Source organism: Acomys minous (assembly GCF_964271855.1).
Source record: "Acomys minous genome assembly, chromosome: 16".
In the NCBI taxonomy this organism is placed as follows: Eukaryota; Metazoa; Chordata; class Mammalia; order Rodentia; family Muridae; genus Acomys; species Acomys minous.
This window is the reverse complement of record NC_140498.1, coordinates 95148168-95166404: the sequence shown is the minus strand read 5'-3', so window position 1 is coordinate 95166404 and position 18237 is coordinate 95148168. Positions and strand designations below refer to the sequence as shown.

Here is an 18237-nt window from a genome sequence, read left to right as displayed (position 1 = left end):
GTCTACAAAGTGAGTCCAGGACAGCCAAGGCTACACAGAGAAACCCTGTCTTGGGGTGGGGGCGAAGAGTGAAGCCAGTAATACCCAAGGGCTGAGGGTGTAGCTGAGCTGTGCGGAGCTTGCCTAGCAAGTAAAGCTCTTGGCTCAGCCCCCAGTGCTACAAATAAATAAGATCAAATACTGAAATGTAAAAAAAAAAAAGAAAGAAACCAAAGATGAAAGTACTAACAATCAATCTGCTATTGAAGGAAGACTTTCTATGATGATAAAATTCAGCAGAGTCCCGTTTTTCTTTGTTCTTTGATTTTTCTTGGTGAAAACTAGCATGTAAGTACAACGCAGGAACCACAGTGGCTGTAAAGTAGGAAGAGTCTTCTCCCTAATGGGGCCAATGAGCGGCCTGAAACCACGGCCGGAACATAGCCTTCCCCGCTGGTGTTCAGTTCTTGTCACTGTGACAAAACCAACCAGGACAGTATCCCACAAGTTGTTTTCCATTTAATCTAAACTGTCCTCTTCTGCAGCACAGATCTGCCTTGTTTAAAAATGTCAGGTGTAATGACATGACTTTTAAGGTCTGCACCTGCACCGGCCTGGGTCCCCTCCGTTAGGTCTGCACCTGCACCGGCCTGGGTCCCTTCCCTTAGGTCTGTATCTGCACTGGCCTGGGTCCTTTCCCTTAGGTCTGCACCTGCACTGGCTTGGGTCCCCTCCGTTAGGTCTGCACTTGCACCGGCCTGGGTCCCTTCCCTTAGGTCTGTACCTGCACCGGCCTGGGTCCTTTCCCTTAGGTCTGCACCTGCACCGGCCTGGGTCCCTTCCCTTAGGTCTGTATCTGCACTGGCCTGGGTCCTTTCCCTTAGGTCTGCACCTGCACTGGCTTGGGTCCCCTCCGTTAGGTCTGCACTTGCACCGGCCTGGGTCCCTTCCCTTAGGTCTGTACCTGCACCGGCCTGGGTCCCTTCCCTTAGGTCTGTACCTGCACCGGCCTGGGTCCCTTCCCTTAGGTCTGTACCTGCATTGGCCTGGGTCCCTTCCGCACTTGGACTCTCTTCAGCAGTGCTACAACCGTTGACATTTCCAAACGTGATCCGTGCGTTTAAAACATGGAACAAGGGGATTTCTGAAAATGAGACATTAGTAGGTCTCGCTGAGAACACGGGTCCTTTGCTAATACTCTGCAGAGCATGGTTGATCAGCACCAGCACCCCACCCCACACACCCCCAGACTGAGGCAGACACAGGTGAAGGAAGTGATCAAGACGGGAGTCAGATGCTATGAACACCAACCATCCAAAATCCAAAACAGCATCATCTATATCCTAGTCCAGCACCAAGCGTGTCTGCATCCCAGGATCTGTGTCAAACGCCTTCATTCAGTAACTGTCTAGGATGACAGGTGGTCTAAACACACACACACACACACACACACACACACACACACACACACACACACGGCATTATCAAAGTATTAACAAAATATTAAAAAGTAATCCAAAAAGCTCAAAATAAAATTATCCAATTTGGCCAGGTGGTGGTGGCGCACGCCTTTAATCCCAGCACTCGGGAGGCAGAGACAGGTGGATCGCTGTGAGTTCGAGGCCAGCCTGGTCTACAGAGTGAGTCCAGGACGGCCAAGGCTACACAGAGAGACCCTGTCTTTAAAAATAAAAAAAAACAAACAAGTCCAATTTGAAGTTTTGCTTACATTGAAGACACCACATTAAAACGAGAATTCATCTTCTTTGCTTTGGGGAGTGGAGGAGGCTTTGTTTCTTGAGCAAGGGCCTCATGATGCAGCTTTGATCTGTCTGGAACTCACTGTGTAGACCAGGCTGACAGAACTACTGGCTGGAGATCTTTAAGTTTTGATATCAAAAGGAATCAAACATCACGCCAAGTCTTCAAATGCAGTGAAGCCAGAGGGCAATCCTGGCCATCCCGTGTGCCGTACGCTAACTTCTTGTTTTTTGAGACAGGTCTCTCTGCAGCCCTGGTTGGCCTCGAATCCACAGAGCTCGCCTGCCTGTCTCTAAGTGCTGGGATTACAGGCGTGCGCCACCGCACCTGCCACTAATTTCTCCTTAATCGGCTCCATTTTTCTGAAGCGGGCCGGGCACCCTCACAGACAGAACCTGAGTGACCATACCTATCTTGACAGGGAACCCAGGAGGGAAGTCCAATTTGATGAAATCCCGCAATCTTGCAAAGTGAGCGCTGGTCCGCGCCATGAGGTCAATGATCGGAATCACCTGCTGCACGAGCGACAGCGGGAACTCCTCACACATCCACAGCGTCGCTTTAAACCTGCAGGGGTGACAGGGTGAGGGCTGCAGCCGCCTCTGGGGGGGGGGGGGTGGCAGGGCAGTATTAGCTGGCCAGACACACCACCCTCCACAAAGAACCCCATGCCTCCTCAGGTCACCTGAAATCTGACAATGGAGGGGAAAAGCCTGCACTGCAGCCTAAGGGACTGCATTCCATCTGATAGCTTTATTGGCAGTAAACACACACACACACACACACACACACACACACACACACACACACACACACACACGCTCTTCTATCTCTATTCTCTACTACAGAGGCGAAGCAAGAGCCATTTACTGTTGGTTTCTGTCAGGTTAAGAACTGCAGCATTTCTTTACGGAAAAGGGGCAAGGCGTGACCAGTGACACTGCCGCCACACCTCACTTACTTTTGTGTTCTAATCGTCAGCTCTTTTGGCCTTCCGATGTCCCTGTCTTTCAGATCGAAGTCTTCGTCAAAGTACTCATCAGGCGTGATAGCCGTGGGGTTGTTTACGGTGGCACACTCCGTTGTGAGGTCCTGCTGAGCCACAACCCAGGAGCATCAGGACTGCCCGACTTTAAAGTGCAGCCCTACTATGGGTTTCACCGAAAGTCAGGCTACTGCTTGGAGCAAGCAGGTCTAACAGTTTACGTCTGTGCCTCCCCTCGACTTTCTGTCCTGGTATGGAAGACAGAGTGAACGCGGGCTTTGGAGGACTTCTGCCCCTCGGTCATGTCCACTGTACCAAACGCATGGTTGCGAGGGGCCCTGCTGCTGGATGACACCAGCCTGTCTTTTGTTTGTTTTTGTTTTGTTTTTAGAGACAGGGTTTCTCTGGCCTTGGCTGTCCTGGACTCACTTTGTAGACCAGGCTGGCCTTGAACTCACAGCGATCTGCCTGCCTCTGCCTCCCGAGTCCTGGGATTAAAGGCGTGCGCCACCACCACCCAGCTACGCCAGCCTGTCTTAAGCGCCACACTCAGAGACGGTCCTTGTTTATTTATCATTAACAAAAGAGAGCCTGACTCTAGGACCTACCCTTCCTCCAAAGTCTTGATTTTTCAAACTTATTCATCTAATTCTCTCCCAAAAAGAGTATCGGTAGTCCATCTCCTAGTTGGGTGACCCACTCAGGCCCCGGTAGCTGCCATCACACACAGGCGAGGCCAACCTTTCCATTATCTTCCACTGACCGCCCTGTCGTCAACTCACCCCTTGAGCACCAAAATGATGTTCCACAGTTCCCAGCAGGGACTCCAGTGGGTTCCGGTCCTCTAGAGGAGGGAAGGTGAACAGAATCAAGCCCCTCACAGCCGCTCCCGGCCCGGCCCCAGCTACCTACAGGACATGCCATTTGTACACAGGAGATAAAACCACCCAGGAAGCTGAGTGGAGCTTTAACCTGGAGGGACCTGCCAGGGAATGCAAGCACCGTCAGCACGAAGCCCAGTTACATGCGGTGAGCACACATCAAGGAGGAAAAGGAAAAAAACCAAAGACAAGAACCCAAGCAGACAGCTGCAGCCCCTGGCTCAGGAGCCAGCGAGCGGCTCGGCATTGCCTTCCCACCACGGTCACTCACCGCCCGCCCACCCACTGGGAGCCATGGTAACTGGCAACCAGCCAGAACTGCCTGCACTTTCTAAATGTTTGCACACGGCAATTCCTCAGGTTCTCTCAGTGATGGTGAGAATGACCCAGCACCGCCTCCGATTTTACTACACAGGAAAACGAGGCCTACGGCATGGGCCACTTCACAAGGCCACAGAGCTAGCAAACTCAGGATAGAGTAACCACATGTCCACAGTGATTCGGCCCAAAGCCCAGGTTCCATGAAAATCTCATCCCTGCACTGGAGGCAAAGTCACTCTCACAGCAGGGCTAACACTCTCCAGTGTCTTCTCCCTCACACTGCTGCTGCTGCAAACCCCAGCAGTTATTGTGATGACTGAACTAAGCCTTCATGAATGGCTTTCATTACAACTAAAACCAACCATAAATAAGTCAAACTAAGGAAATTCTTACAAAGAAAAGTTACGATTTGCATCCCCAAACACATTTACCCCAAACTAGACAGCGCTGCCTATACCAGTGGTTCTCAACTTGTGGGTCACAACCCTTTTGGGTGTCAAGTGACTCTTTCACAGGGGTTGCCTGAGACCTCAGAAAACACATATTTACATTATGACTCATAGAATAGCCAATTACAGTCATGAAGTAACAATGAATATAATTTTATGGTTGGGGTCACCACGTGAGGACCGGTGATAAAGGGTCAAAGTGTTACGGAGATTGAGAACCACTGGTCTATATGATCAATCAACCAATCAACCAATCAACCAACCAACCAACACCAACCAATCAACCAACCAATACCAACCAGCCAACCAACAACCAACCAACCAACAACCAGCCAGCCAATCAGCGGGGGAAAGGGCTGGTGGTTGCACTCACCTTTATATCTCTTCTTTTCCTCCTCAGTCAGGTGCTCTGTGCGAATTTTGGTTATCACACTCACATTGTTTACTGTGTAAACCTTGAGAGATGTGTGTAAAAGACAACAGTGACACAGGGAATCAAAAGCCAACAAGCAGAGCAAGACCAAGAATGCTGAAGCAAAATCAAGCAAATCTAGGAAAATAAAGGTGAGAACTGGTCAACAGCCCCTAGGCCCTTCCATAGCGTCAGCTCCTGCCTGGGGGTGCACGCAGCAGGTGCCTGGCTTCTTCCTGCTCGCCCTTCTCACAGCTAAAGGGGCTTAGCAGGTGTCCTGCTGGGATGCTCTTGCTCCCAAGCCTGACTCCTGGGATGGGTGATGCTCCGCTAACCACTAACCCCTAACAGTACTGGCTTAGCAGGACCCAGGTTCTCTTGACCAGGGAGATCAGAGAAAATCTTCCTATTGACAAAAGAAAAAAAAGGGAGCACTGCACTGAGGGGAGCACTTTGAGGTCAGGGCTGCCTGAGGGGTCTGGATTGGTTGGGTGCTGACAGCTGCAGAAAACACTGAACCACAGCAGCTGTTTCTAAATGCATCTTGCAAAGCATGATGGGGCTTTTTTTCCCCCTCACTTAGAGGCCAGCAAACGACCCTACAGCTCCCAGCTCCCTCTGTCCTTGCTGTACACTGAGGAAAGGCCTGCAAACAGCTTGCCAACTGATAAAAATACCAGATGACAGACAGGCAGGGCAGCCCATCACTATAGCAGTGTGTCTGGGCACGGAAGTGGCAGGAATGGGTCTTTAAAAACTGAGGCTGAGAGTTGGCTAAAGAAATGAACTAAACTTTAATAGAGTCAAAGAAGCTGTTTACTACATGATGTCATCTTAATAGAGATAAATTTAATGGGAAAAAAGTAGAACGAAAAGAGCAAGTCCCTCGTTTCTCAGCAGCCACTGCTCTTTAGGGAAGCTACAAACCTGCCCAGGGCATGCGATCCCACTTTCTGAAAATCAATAAGACAAACCATCAAGTAGGAGACCCGCTGGCGCGTATTCCCCGGGGCCTTCCTTCTGACTCTGGCCCGGAAACAAACAGACTCCTCACTCGCATAGAAGAAGCTAAAGAGCTATATGAAATCTTAGTTTAAGAGGTTTCCTTTTACCTTTGCTTCGTAACCATTAACAACTTCTGCTTTATCTGTCCTCCAGCCCCAGAATCCGGATTTAGTTCTGATAAAAGTGAACACCACAAATTTCCACATGTACAGCATACCATTCAGACCTCCCCCGCTGCCCTCACAGCCCCCCACTGACGTTAGGGAAAGACACTGGGAAAGCATGGTCCCACTGTCCACAAAAGGATGCTACAGCGGCAGATGGCTTAGACATCCCCACCCCCCTCCCACAGTTATCAATCAATTTGCATCACTCCAAGCAAAGGAAACTTCCTCTTGGCTTCTTTATAGGAACGGCCAGCACAGGGGACGAAGGTCATGGGATTTGTTGGGCTGCTGTCCTGGAGAAGTGAGTGAAGATGAGCAGTGCCCAAGATCTTGCTACAAGGAGGTATCTAGGGCAGCGCACTTATCTGGGTCATCTACCCCAGGCAGGGGCACCGAGCCTCCACCTAGCACAGGCAGGGGCACCGAGCCTCCACCTAGCACAGGCAGGGGCACCGAGCCTCCACCTAGCGCAGGCAGGGGTACCGGGGCCTCCACCTAGCGCAGGCAGGGGCACCGGGGCCTCCACCTAGCACAGGCAGGGGCACCAAGCCTCCACCTAGCGCAGGCAGGGGCACCGAGCCTCCACCTAGCACAGGCAGGGGCACCGGGGCCTCTACCTACCCCAGGCAGGGGCACCGAGGCCTCCACCTAGCGCAGGCAGGGGCACCGGGGCCTCCACCTAGCGCAGGCAGGGGCACCGGGGCCTCCACCTACCCCAGGCAGGGGCACCGAGGCCTCCACCTACCCCAGGCAGGGGCACCGAGGCCTCCACCTAGCGCAGGCAGGGGCACCGGGGCCTCCACCTACCCCAGGCAGGGGCACCGAGGCCTCCACCTACCCCAGGCAGGGGCACCGAGGCCTCCACCTAGCGCAGGCAGGGGCACCGGGGCCTCCACCTAGCACAGGCAGGGGCACCAAGCCTCCACCTAGCGCAGGCAGGGGCACCGGGGCCTCCACCTACCCCAGGCAGGGGCACCGAGGCCTCCACCTACCCCAGGCAGGGGCACCGAGGCCTCCACCTAGCGCAGGCAGGGGCACTGGGGCCTCCACCTAGCGCAGGCAGGGGCACCGAGCCTCTACCTACCCCAGGCAGGGGCACCGAGGCCTCCACCTAGCCCAGGCAGGGGCAGTGGAGCATCCACCGCCATCCAGGAAATCTCAGTACAATGAAGCACGGAGCCCCCTCCTGGTGGAGAAAGAGCCATTCTAATGTTGAGAGGCTAGGAAAGGCCTTAAAACGTCAAATAACCGGAGAAGCACATGTTTATCAGGTCAGGTACAGCAGAGGGCAAAGAGATGAAAAGTGGCTTTTTGGCCCAGCCACTGATTCCAGTATATGGGTGATTTCTGAGGTAGCCCGGGATGCAATGGCCCCCGGAAGACGCACTTGGCTGTGGTGGAGCACACCTTTAATCCCAGCACTTGGGAGGCAGAGGCAGGTAGATCTCAAACTCACAACAATCTGCCAGCCTCTGCCTCCCAAGTGCTGGGATTAAAGGTGTGCACCACAACGCCCGACTATTTTTTGTTTTCGATCAAGGTTTCTCAGTGAGTTTGAGACCAGCCTGGTCTACAAAGTGAATCCAGGACAGCCAGGGCTACACAGAGAAACCCTGTCTCGAGAGAAAAAAAAAAAAAAAAAAGGAAGACGCATGGGTGCCTTCATTTTGTGTCACATAACCCACCCAGCAGGAGACAGAGCACTAGAGGGCTATGGCAGACGCTGGCTGCTCTAGCTTACACTGCTCAAACAACAACAGTGGCTGGGGACCACACCCAACAAACTAGCAGGTCACGGCCCTTGCTGCTACCTGGAAGTAAAAATCAAAGCACTGCTTTTAATTAACCAACTCATTCCTCGGTTCCTTATTTTGAAGATGTCAATGATGTTTAAGCTGGGAACTTGTAGTTTTCAAACATGTGGTCCCTGAGGGTTACAAGGCCTACCGTTCCCTGCCGCCTCCTTGGTGGTAGGTGGACCCGCCATCACATTCCTCAACTGTCCCCACCTAATCTCACACAGCCCTGCCTTCTCTGCCTGTCACACCTGACCCCAGCACATCAGAGGCCACTGTGAATCATTATTACATAATTTAAAGGCAGCTCTGAAGAGGCAGGATTTTTTTTTTCTGCTATGGCACAGCGTTCAGGAAAAGAATAAAATCCAAAGTATAACCAGTTACATACCACCTGCCAAAACTCATCAGGGAGGGTAGTGATTTGTAAGCATCAGCTTCCTAGTGCAGACACAGGGAAGGGACAATAGTAACGGCTGCAACGCGGCAAAGAGCCGCAGAGGGCCTCAGTTGGATGTCACTCACACGCCTGCATCAGCAAACCTCACAACTCAGGAGTGGAAAGAGCCGCAGAGGGCCTCAGTTGGATGTCACTCAGATGTCTGCATCAGCAAACCTCACAACTCAGGAGTGGAAAGAACCGCAGAGGGCCTCAGTTGGATGTCACTCACACGCCTGCATCAGCAAACCTCACAACTCAGGAGTGGCCACATCTATTTATTCCTAAGCACTCTCGCTTCAGCGCACTGTCCGCTTCAGGAAAGCCAGCTTGAGCTGTCTGAAAACCCTGCGATCGCACCGACACACGCTGTACCTTCATCCTCAGTGCCCCGGAACACATTCTAATTTCCCATCTGCACTCAGTGGACCCAAGCCAGGAATTGCCACACGCCCTGGATAAGCTCTGCTTCATCACAAACAATGGACCCAGCAACTCCCATGAGCACCATGGAGTGAGGACAGCAGGGTCCCAGATCCCAGGAGCACCACCCTGAAGCCCACGTGTTGTTTTCCTTCCGGCTAAGGAAACAAAAACCGGAGAGTCAGGCCACTTGCCCACGGCCACCGTTACCCATCCTGCTCTCATCTCTGCCGTGGGCTGTGGTAGGGACAGTGGCCGCCTCTAGTCTGGAGCCTCTGAGGGGGCCTCCCTGCCTGTAGAGGCACATACGGAAACTGAGACTCTAGCTGAGACCCTGCACACGACCCCACAGTCGGTTTCTAAATCTCAATGTCCCCAGCCAGGAGGCCGGCAGGAGGACTTCCTGCTTCAACCACCCAGTTCCTCCTTCCAGAGCAGAAGTAGCCTCCAGGCCGACACAGGCTGCATGGCGTAGCCTCTGTCACAGAGGCCTGCGTTCCTCGCTTTGTTGAAACAAAAAGAAAAGGGCATTGTGTTTTAGACTTGACTAAAGAGACATCACTAGGCTTTTTTCACCAATTTTATATTGGTGAACCGGAAGGGAGCCATTTTAAAGAGCTCAGTCAGCATATCATGGCGAGAAAAGAATGCCTGGGTCCATGGGCAGCATCCAATCAGTTTGGGTTATGCTGATTCACAGGCAGCCACAAGGGATGCTGCAGACTCCCTGGGTTCACTGTGCTCCGCAGCAGAGATGTGTGAGCTTCTATTTCCTCCATGCTCAAAGCACCCCCTCCCCCACCCCCAGTGTGCCCCACAGGTGGTTGGGGTAGACAGGGGGTGGGGGGGGTGGGGGACTGGTGGTGGGGTGGGGTGGGGTGGGGTGGGGGGGTGGGGGGTGGGGGTGTATCTCATGGGGATTAAACACAGCAGAGAGCTCTCTGGAGTCCTCTGGGACCTAGAAAGAACTGAGCTGCCTTCACTCTCCTTCCACACTATTGGGCCCCGCAGGGCGTTATGATACATTATTGTATCATACTCCATCAAGGGAGTTACGATACATTATAGTGAGTATAAATTTGACCACCTAGGGTCTATACAATTCTGGTCAATTCTAGCTTCAAGAGTCTCAAAGTTCCACATTGGGGATGAAGGAATGTTGTGCATCCAAAACTACCAAAGCAAAAAAAAAGATCCAGGAGCCGGGCGTGGTGGCGCACGCCTTTAATCCCAGCACTCGGGAGGCAGAGGCGGGCAGATTGCTGTGAGTTCGAGGCCGGCCTGGTCTACAAAGTGAGTCCAGGACAGCCAAGGCTAACACAGAGAGGCCGTGTCTGGAAAAACCAAAAAAAAAAAAAAAAAAAAGATCGAGGGACTCCAGGAGAAAGGGCCCACAGAAGCATACAAAGACAAGACTTAGGCACCATGCCACAAAGAGGACGCCCACAGGACATCAATTATGATTCCAATTTGATTAGCATCAGAGATCACCCTTGAAACCCACAGCATCATGCCGTACTAGAAATTAGAGAGGGCCCAGCCCAGCCACAGCAACTGCAAACGCGCTGTCAGTGAAGGTGGCCCCCACAGTGACTGCAAACGCGCTGTCAGTGAAGGCGGCCCTCACAGTGACTGCAAACGCGCTGTCAGTGAAGGCGGCCCCCACAGTGACTGCAAACGCGCTGTCAGTGAAGGCGGCCCCCAGGCTAGGTGCAAAGTGCAGTCCGTACCTTTCAAAGGCGACATTTTTAGTGTCAAGGTTGGTGTTGATGACGGGGCTGGTGAGCCGCCTCTGAACCTCCCTGCTCTTCGGCTTCATCAGGTCCAGGGTGAGGCGCTCCATTTCCTGGGAAAGGTCAAAGTGCTCGGTGGTGACAACTCGGTCATCGTGGTTGACTTCCATCAGCTCTGCCCAGTTGTCTGTCAACAAGAATGCTAGTGTGAGGAAGTGTGAGCAAGTGTGAGGAGGCACCGCAGGGAGGCTGCAGTCAGCAAGGCAGCCGTTCACACTTCTCGCTCGGCTAGATAGCCTACAGAGCATGGGGTTGCCTTTCTTTTTCCTTTTTTTTTTTTTTTTGAGGTGCTGGAGGTTGAGTCCAGAGCCCAGGAAGCACTCCAGTACTGAGCATGTTGTCTCCAAGGCTACTGATCACTGACAGGACTTGCTCAGAGCTTGTCTGGCCAGCTCCTTACAGCTCACTGGAGACCCCAGAGCATCTTCCCAAATGGGAGAGTTTAAAATTAACTTTACTTCTTTAGTAGGAACACACTTCACCTATGACCTTTACAAACTCTACAGAAGTAGTGTAAATGACCAGGTCTGACCGCACTGGCGGGCCAGATTACACCAGGCCTTCACCAGCAGGAGCATGCCTGTTTCTGAGAGGAGCACAGGATGACACAGATGGAGGCACAGGAAAGTGAATTAGCTCACATGTGACAGGCAACCGGTGTTAGCAATGAATGAATTTAGCAAGGGAACTTGCCAGTCACCATAATAAGAGGTGGAAAGAGCCAAAAAACTAAGTGCAACAACCACAAAGACCTCAAACAGATGAAGTGTAAAATACAAGGACACTGTGACGGTTAAAATGTCCCGTGCAGCTGGCCATCGGGACGTGTAGGGGCCAGCCTGGTCTACAAGGAGAGTCCCAGGCCAGCAAGGGTAACATGGTGAGACCACGCCTCAGCAACAACAGCAACCAAGCACCTAGTATTCAGCTCCCGCAGGGATTACTACAGCGGACTCACTCACCTCCTCCCTTAAATATGAAACTCCGTCTCCCTCTGATCCAGCTCATGTTTTCAAACCCCAGCAAGGTGACGTCCACGCGCAGCTTGGCACCACTCTTCCAAATGCGGCAGACATCGTTCGGGCATATTCTGGAAACCAGGGGCACTGCAGGAGAGACGGGCGTTACTGAGGACGCCACAGGGCTCAGCAGAGTGCGTGGGCTGGGGACTCATGTTCTCACATTAGTAAATGGGGCAGTGTGGTAAAAATAAAGTCAGGACTGGTTAAACACAACCGGACTTCTCCCTCCACGCTTGTCATGGAACTCATCCTGGCAAACAGATGGCCGCCGGGCAAGGTGGCGCACGCCTACACCCTGAGCACTCCAGAGGCCGAGGAAGGAGTTCCACGGTGAGGCCAGCCTAGGCCTAATAGCAAATCTGAGGCCAGCCAGGACAGCCTAGTAAGACCATTGTCAGCTAAGCAGGTGTTTTAAGTGGCTGGAGTTTATCCCAGTGGTAGCTCACTTGTATGCACTTGGTTCAATCCTGGTACCACAGACACAAACAATGGATAATAAATAGGAAAATTAGAGGTGCACATCAATGCTTCAGGAGATGCTTAGCATGTATCAGGCCAACATTAAAATGTTATTAAAAATGAAGAAAAAATAGCCTTTTATTGCAACACATCAGAGAAAACAGAGAACTAATTTCCCATCGGTCTTCTTGGGCCTGCACTGACGGCCAGGGCTCAGAAGTGTGGCCCTTCTCTCTCACACGGCCTTTTCTCTCACACGGCCTTCTCACTCACACGTCCACTGCAGCTGTGGCCACAGCCCCCATACTACAACCTCCATTCAAAATGCACTTTTTATCAAAACCGGAAACTGGAGTGAAATGAAAAAGCTATAAAAATCAAGTGTTAGTTCACTGACCTACAAGAAGGAAAAAGCAGATACCTATGAAAATAGGTATCATCAATTGCCTTGCAGAATATTCTGGGGGGAAATACATGCATTCTTGTAGAAAATTAGAATGAGAAAGAGAGAAAGAGAAAGAGAGAGAAGGAACAATTCTGCTAGTTGTCTCATTTTGCCTAGAATAACAAATTTGAGAGACTCAAGCTACGCAACATAATAAAAGTAACAAGCTGTAGTAAGTCATTAAAATGACTACATTACAAGCGGGCATTTACGACTGATAAGATGGCTGGGCAAACAGGCGGAGTGGTACCTGCCTAGTCCCAGGTACTTGGGGAGCTAAGGCAAGAAGTCACTTCAGCCCAGGAATCCAGAGGCCACAATGAGACCCCACTTCTTAAAGAAGCTGCAAGCATTGGCACACACATGTAATCCAGCACAGAGGCTGAGGGCAGGCTGACGAGCAAGAGTGTGACCACTGTGAGCTACACAGAGTAGAGAGCCAGGCAGGGCTATACCAACCCAACCCCATTCACCCCTAAAAGTAATAAAAAGCAATCACACTAACAAAGTGGGTGTCAGGGATACACAATGCAAGTAGGAGACAAAAGTGTCTGTGTGCTATATTTATACACGTTCAGGGCCAAAGTCCAATATCAGAAAAAAAAAAAGGTTAGGAGACTAAATGGGAATGCAGGTTCATCAACCACATTTGGATTTAAAACACACACACACACACACACACACACACACACACGGGCTGGAGAGATGGCTCAGAGGTTAAGAGCACTGCCTGCTCTTCCTGAGTTCAATTCCCAGCAACCACATGGTGGCTCACAACCATCTATAATGTAATCTGGTGCCCTCTTCTGGTGTGCAGGCACACATTCAGGCAGAATACTCTATAAATAATAAACAAATATTTTAAAAATATAAGTAAATAAAACACACCCACACACTCTCAAACACAGACACACAGAGACACACACACACACAGCTTTTACAAAGGGAAATAAGCCTATGAAGCGGGTATGTAAGTTTGGGAACAAGTAAACGGCCAGCCTCCAGCACTCACCCCAGCTGGTGAACTCCCACTTCATCTGCACATAGAAATCCGGGGCCTGGAGGGCAGACAGAGGTTTATAATGGGTGAGCATGGCGCTCTCAGCGAAACAAGCATAACAGGCTTTGTGTGGCTTCTTAAACAGTTAAGGGGGAGGAGAAAACGCAAAGAAAGTATGAACACACTGAAACAAATATTTTATATTCGATTCAATACTTTACCCTGATGAATACATCTCTAGCCAGCTACGTTAGCGCAGGAGCCCGCTAGACTGCTCCGTGGGCAAAGGGTTAGCAGCCAGGCCTGACGGCCCAGGTTTGCTCGCTGGGACGCACATGGCGGAAAGAGAGAACCAACCCCCACAAGATGTCCTCTGACGCCCACATAAATGCTGTGGTATACACGCACCACCGCACTTCAAAAAAACGAATGTCACTTTAAAAAAGAAAAGAAAAAAGTTACCAGACAAGTGACTGGGTTGGAAATGGAACCTTATGGGGTGGTCGGGCTCCTGGCATGAACAGTTAAAGCTGCCGTGTGATGTGGGTAACAGCCTGTCCAAGGTGCAGAGAAGGAATCGGGGCTCCTCTTCTGTGGGGAACTTGACTGTAAAGGCTCAGTGTGCTGGCAAGCGCTTCCTGTTTATTGGCTCTAAGTATGAAGATGGGAGGCCAGGCATCACTTCCCGGAGAGCGGACCTTCCCTCAGCTTAAGAGTGTCGCAGGTTCCTTTTAGATTTTGGCTTTCTAAAATTCCATACCACCGCAACATCCTTGTTTAGAATTTTTTTCTCTCTTTTTTCCCTCTGATTAATTTCTTACAGAAGGCTCTTCAAGAGCTAATTAACACACCCAAATTACCATCCAAAAGATGAGATGTGCCAGCACACCTTTAATCCCAACACTCGGGAGACAAAGGTATCCTTGAGTTTGAGGCCAGCCTGGTCTACAGAGTGAGTTCCAGGACATCTGGGGCTATACAGTGAGACTCTTGAGAGAGGAGGGAGGAGGGAGGGAGGGAGGGAGGGAGGCAGGCACACGGACAGACAGACAGACAGAGACAGAGATGGACAGACAGACAGACAGAGAGGTCATAGATAGACTTGTCTCCTTATTCTCTCATTACCCACAAAGCTTCCCAGTGGTTCCTGTCCCTGAGTTAGGCAGAGGCAAATCTCCCCTGCAGGAAACCAACCTCGGGCAAAGACAACCTCCAAGGGATAGCTGGTAAGGAAGGATGCTAACATACGGTCTAAGGAGACAGCGCCCAAACATGCCACCATCAACAAGAGCTTCTGCTGCCAAAAAGAGTGGTTTGTGGACTGTCTGTAACGGGAAGCGTCACTACAAATCAATGCAGTCCACTTCTAAGGGTCAATGTAGTTTGTTTTGTTTTTATTTTTTAAAAATCCTTTACACTGAATCTTAATTCTTCCTTGTCAAACAGACAGTTGAAGGCTAGTGATGTTGCTCAGCGGATACAACAGTTGCCTAGCATGTCGGAAGCCCGACTTCCAAGCCATCAGTGCATGGGGCAGGCGTGGTGACTCGCCTGTGACCCCAGCCTTGGGAGGTAGAGGCAGGAGGGCATCCTGGCTGACCAGCCTGAACTAGATCGATGCTGCCTCAGGGGAAAAACCCCACAAATGACTTTCTCCCGATTATAGTAACTCAGGTGAGAAAGCAGCAGAGCTCCATGACCCTGCAGACCTGTAAACGGACATCTGTTTCTAAAACAGCACAGGTAACTGCCTCACACTTCATGGGACGTTTCACTGTGCTCACGTGGGAAATGAGTATCTTCACAAGACTCCCCTTAAGCTTGGTACAACCTGCTCTGAAGAGCGCGGTGGCCGGCCATTGCCTTTTTTATAGCCAAGTTCATCCCTCTCTCCACCTGACTTAACTAGCTAACCGCTAAGAGGCTGTTCTGTGTAAGCTGGGACTCCAGAGCGAGGAAATGGAGCCTCCACTGCCACCGTGGGCACATCACAGTGCTCCAAAGCTGTCCCTTCAAAAGGCAAAGAGCCGTGATCCCAAACAAGCCAGCAGCCCAGGAGCCAATGCTTATAAAGAAAGGCATCTCACACTGTGATTCACAGGGCAGATAATGTCCCCAAAGCCAACAGCTGCGAGTGAACTAAGGAAGTGGGTCAGAAGCCACAGAGCACGAGTGGCTACAAGTGATGAGAGCGGCGAGGAGATGTGGCACGGACCCACGGAAATGCCAGCACAGCAGTGGCATGGACCCACGGAAATGCCAGCACAGCAGTGGCATGGACCCACGGAAATGCCAGCACAGCAGTGGCACGGACCCGCGGAAATGGCAGCACAGCAGTGGCACGGACCCGCGGAAATGGCAGCACAGCAGTGGCACGGACCCGCGGAAATGGCAGCACAGCAGTGGCACGGACCCACGGAAATGCCAGCACAGCAGTGGCACGGACCCGCGGAAATGGCAGCACAGCAGTGGCACGGACCCGCGGAAATGCCAGCACAGCAGTGGCACGGACCCGCGGAAATGGCAGCACAGCAGTGGCACGGACCCGCGGAAATGGCAGCACAGCAGTGGCACGGACCCGCGGAAATGCCAGCACAGCAGTGGCACGGACCCGCGGAAATGGCAGCACAGCAGTGGCACGGACCCGCGGAAATGCCAGCACAGCAGTGGCACGGACCCGCGGAAATGGCAGCACAGCAGTGGCACGGACCCACGGAAATGCCAGCACAGCAGTGGCACGGACCCACGGAAATGCCAGCACAGCAGTGGCACGGACCCGCGGAAATGGCAGCACAGCAGTGGCACGGACCCACGGAAATGCCAGCACAGCAGTGGCACGGACCCACGGAAATGCCAGCACAGCAGTGGCACGGACCCGCGGAAATGGCAGCACAGCAGTGGCACGGACCCGCGGAAATGGCAGCACAGCAGTGTGGCCACCACTATTTTGGTAAGATCACCTTTAGCACCGGGTTCTGCTAAGAACACAGGGTGCCAGGCAGACTGGGTTTGACATGTACTGTCCTCAGGCTGAATTCTAAAGTGGCACTGAGAAAGGTCCGCATCCTGCCCCAGAAGCATAACCTGTGAGAGGCCTGCACTCGGACAAGACAAGACAGGCAGAGGTTGGCACTATTTGGCAACATAGCACAATATTCACTACTTTGAAGACGTGAGGAAGACACACAGGCCACGGAGCTTAGAGTATGGCGTGGCCAGTCTGTGGCTACCTCAAGAATCCTGTGCAGTAGCTCGGGTACACCTTCGAGGGCCATGGACATGTAGTGGTAGTCTCGATGTTGCAGGACTGTGTACACCATCTCAGGATCGCCTGTGCTCACAGCTTCGTGCAGAACTAGAAAACGAAAGGGCAAAACTGCGTCACCGAGCATCCCCACATCCCCTGCATCTGCACCCCCATGTCCACTGTACCCCCATGCCCCCTGCACCCCTACACCCCTGCACCCCCATGTCTCCTGAATCCTCACATCCCCTGCATCCCCAAGCTCCCTGCATCTTCACCCCCATGTCCCCTGTACCTCCATGTCCCCTGTACCTCCATGTCCCCTGTACCTCCACTCCCCCTATACCCCATACCCCTGAATCCCTACACCCCCACATCCCCTGTACCCCTACATCCCCTGAATCCCCACACCCCCTGTACCCATACCCCCCGAATCCCCACACCCTTGATCCCCACATCCCCTGAATCCCCACACCCCTGCATCCCCCCATCCCCTGAATCTCCACACCCCTGCATCCCCCCATCCCCTGAATCTCCACACCCCTGCATCCCCGCATCCCCTGCATCCCCGCATCCCCTGAATCCCCGCATCCCCTGAATCCCCACACCCCTGCATCCCCGCATCCCCTGAATCCCCACACCCCTGCATCCCCGCATCCCCTGAATCTCCACACCCCTGCATCCCCGCATCCCCTGAATCCCCACACCCCTGCATCCCCGCATCCCCTGAATCCCCACACCCCTGCATCCCCGCATCCCCTGAATCTCCACACCCCTGCATCCCCGCATCCCCTGAATCCCCACACCCCTGCATCCCCGCATCCCCTGAATCCCCACACCCCTGCATCCCCCCATCCCCTGAATCCCCACACCCCTGCATCCCCCCATCCCCTGAATCCCCACACCCCTGCATCCCCCCATCCCCTGAATCCCCACACCCCTGCATCCCCGCATCCCCTGAATCCCCACACCCCTGCATCCCCGCATCCCCTGAATCCCCACACCCCTGCATCCCCGCATCCCCTGAATCCCCACACCCCTGCATCCCCTGCGTCCTCACATCCCCTGCATCCTCATGTCCCCTTTGTCCTTACATTCCCTGACAAATTCCAACAGGAGAAACCATCTGTGTAGCTCATGGAGCGGAATGTGCCTCAGTGCCAAAGAACTCAGGTTGGAGGTTCTGGGGCTCAGCCATGACCTCTGATTGCTAACTCATCCCCTCATTAAAGAAAACCAGGGGGTTGGAGAGATAGCTCAGTGGTTAAGAGCACTATCTGCTTTTCCAAAGGACCCAGTTCAATTCCCAGCACCCACAAGGCTCCTCACAACTGTCTGTAATTCCGGTTCCAAGGGATCTGACACCCCAACACCAATACACACAAAATAAAGTTAAATTTAAAAAAAGAAAACCAAGCTGGGCGTGGTGGCGCATGCCTGTAATCCCAGTACTCGGGAGGCAAAGGCAGGTGGATCGCTGTGAGTTCGAGGCCAGCCTGGTCTACAAAGTGAGTCCAGGACAGCCAAGGCTACACAGAGAAACCCTGTCTCGGAAAAACAAACAAAAAACAAACAAAAACAAACAAAAAAAAGAAAACCAGCTCGCTCATCGGCCCCACCACACCTCCTCAGACTACACGTGGTTCTGGCTGGTGG

General features: G+C 52.4%; 1 protein-coding gene across 2 annotated transcripts in view; it reads right to left on the bottom strand.

Moving 5' to 3' along the window:
• Positions 1-18237, bottom strand: part of ANKRD13A (ankyrin repeat domain 13A) — a 35284-nt gene that overhangs the window by 4291 nt on the left and 12756 nt on the right. The window contains exons 3-12 of one of the 2 annotated variants that reach the window (XM_084761405.1): positions 16568-16692; positions 13350-13395; positions 11374-11517; positions 10349-10538; positions 5901-5967; positions 4750-4831; positions 3508-3569; positions 2702-2835; positions 2150-2307; positions 1016-1123 (exon numbers count right to left, since the gene is read on the bottom strand). In XM_084761405.1, coding sequence (XP_084617531.1) covers positions 1016-1123; positions 2150-2307; positions 2702-2835; positions 3508-3569; positions 4750-4831; positions 5901-5967; positions 10349-10538; positions 11374-11517; positions 13350-13395; positions 16568-16692 — 1116 coding nt within the window. The remainder of the gene's footprint in view (positions 1-1015; positions 1124-2149; positions 2308-2701; positions 2836-3507; positions 3570-4749; positions 4832-5900; positions 5968-10348; positions 10539-11373; positions 11518-13349; positions 13396-16567; positions 16693-18237) is intronic. The other variant, XM_084761406.1, reaches the window with a different exon arrangement.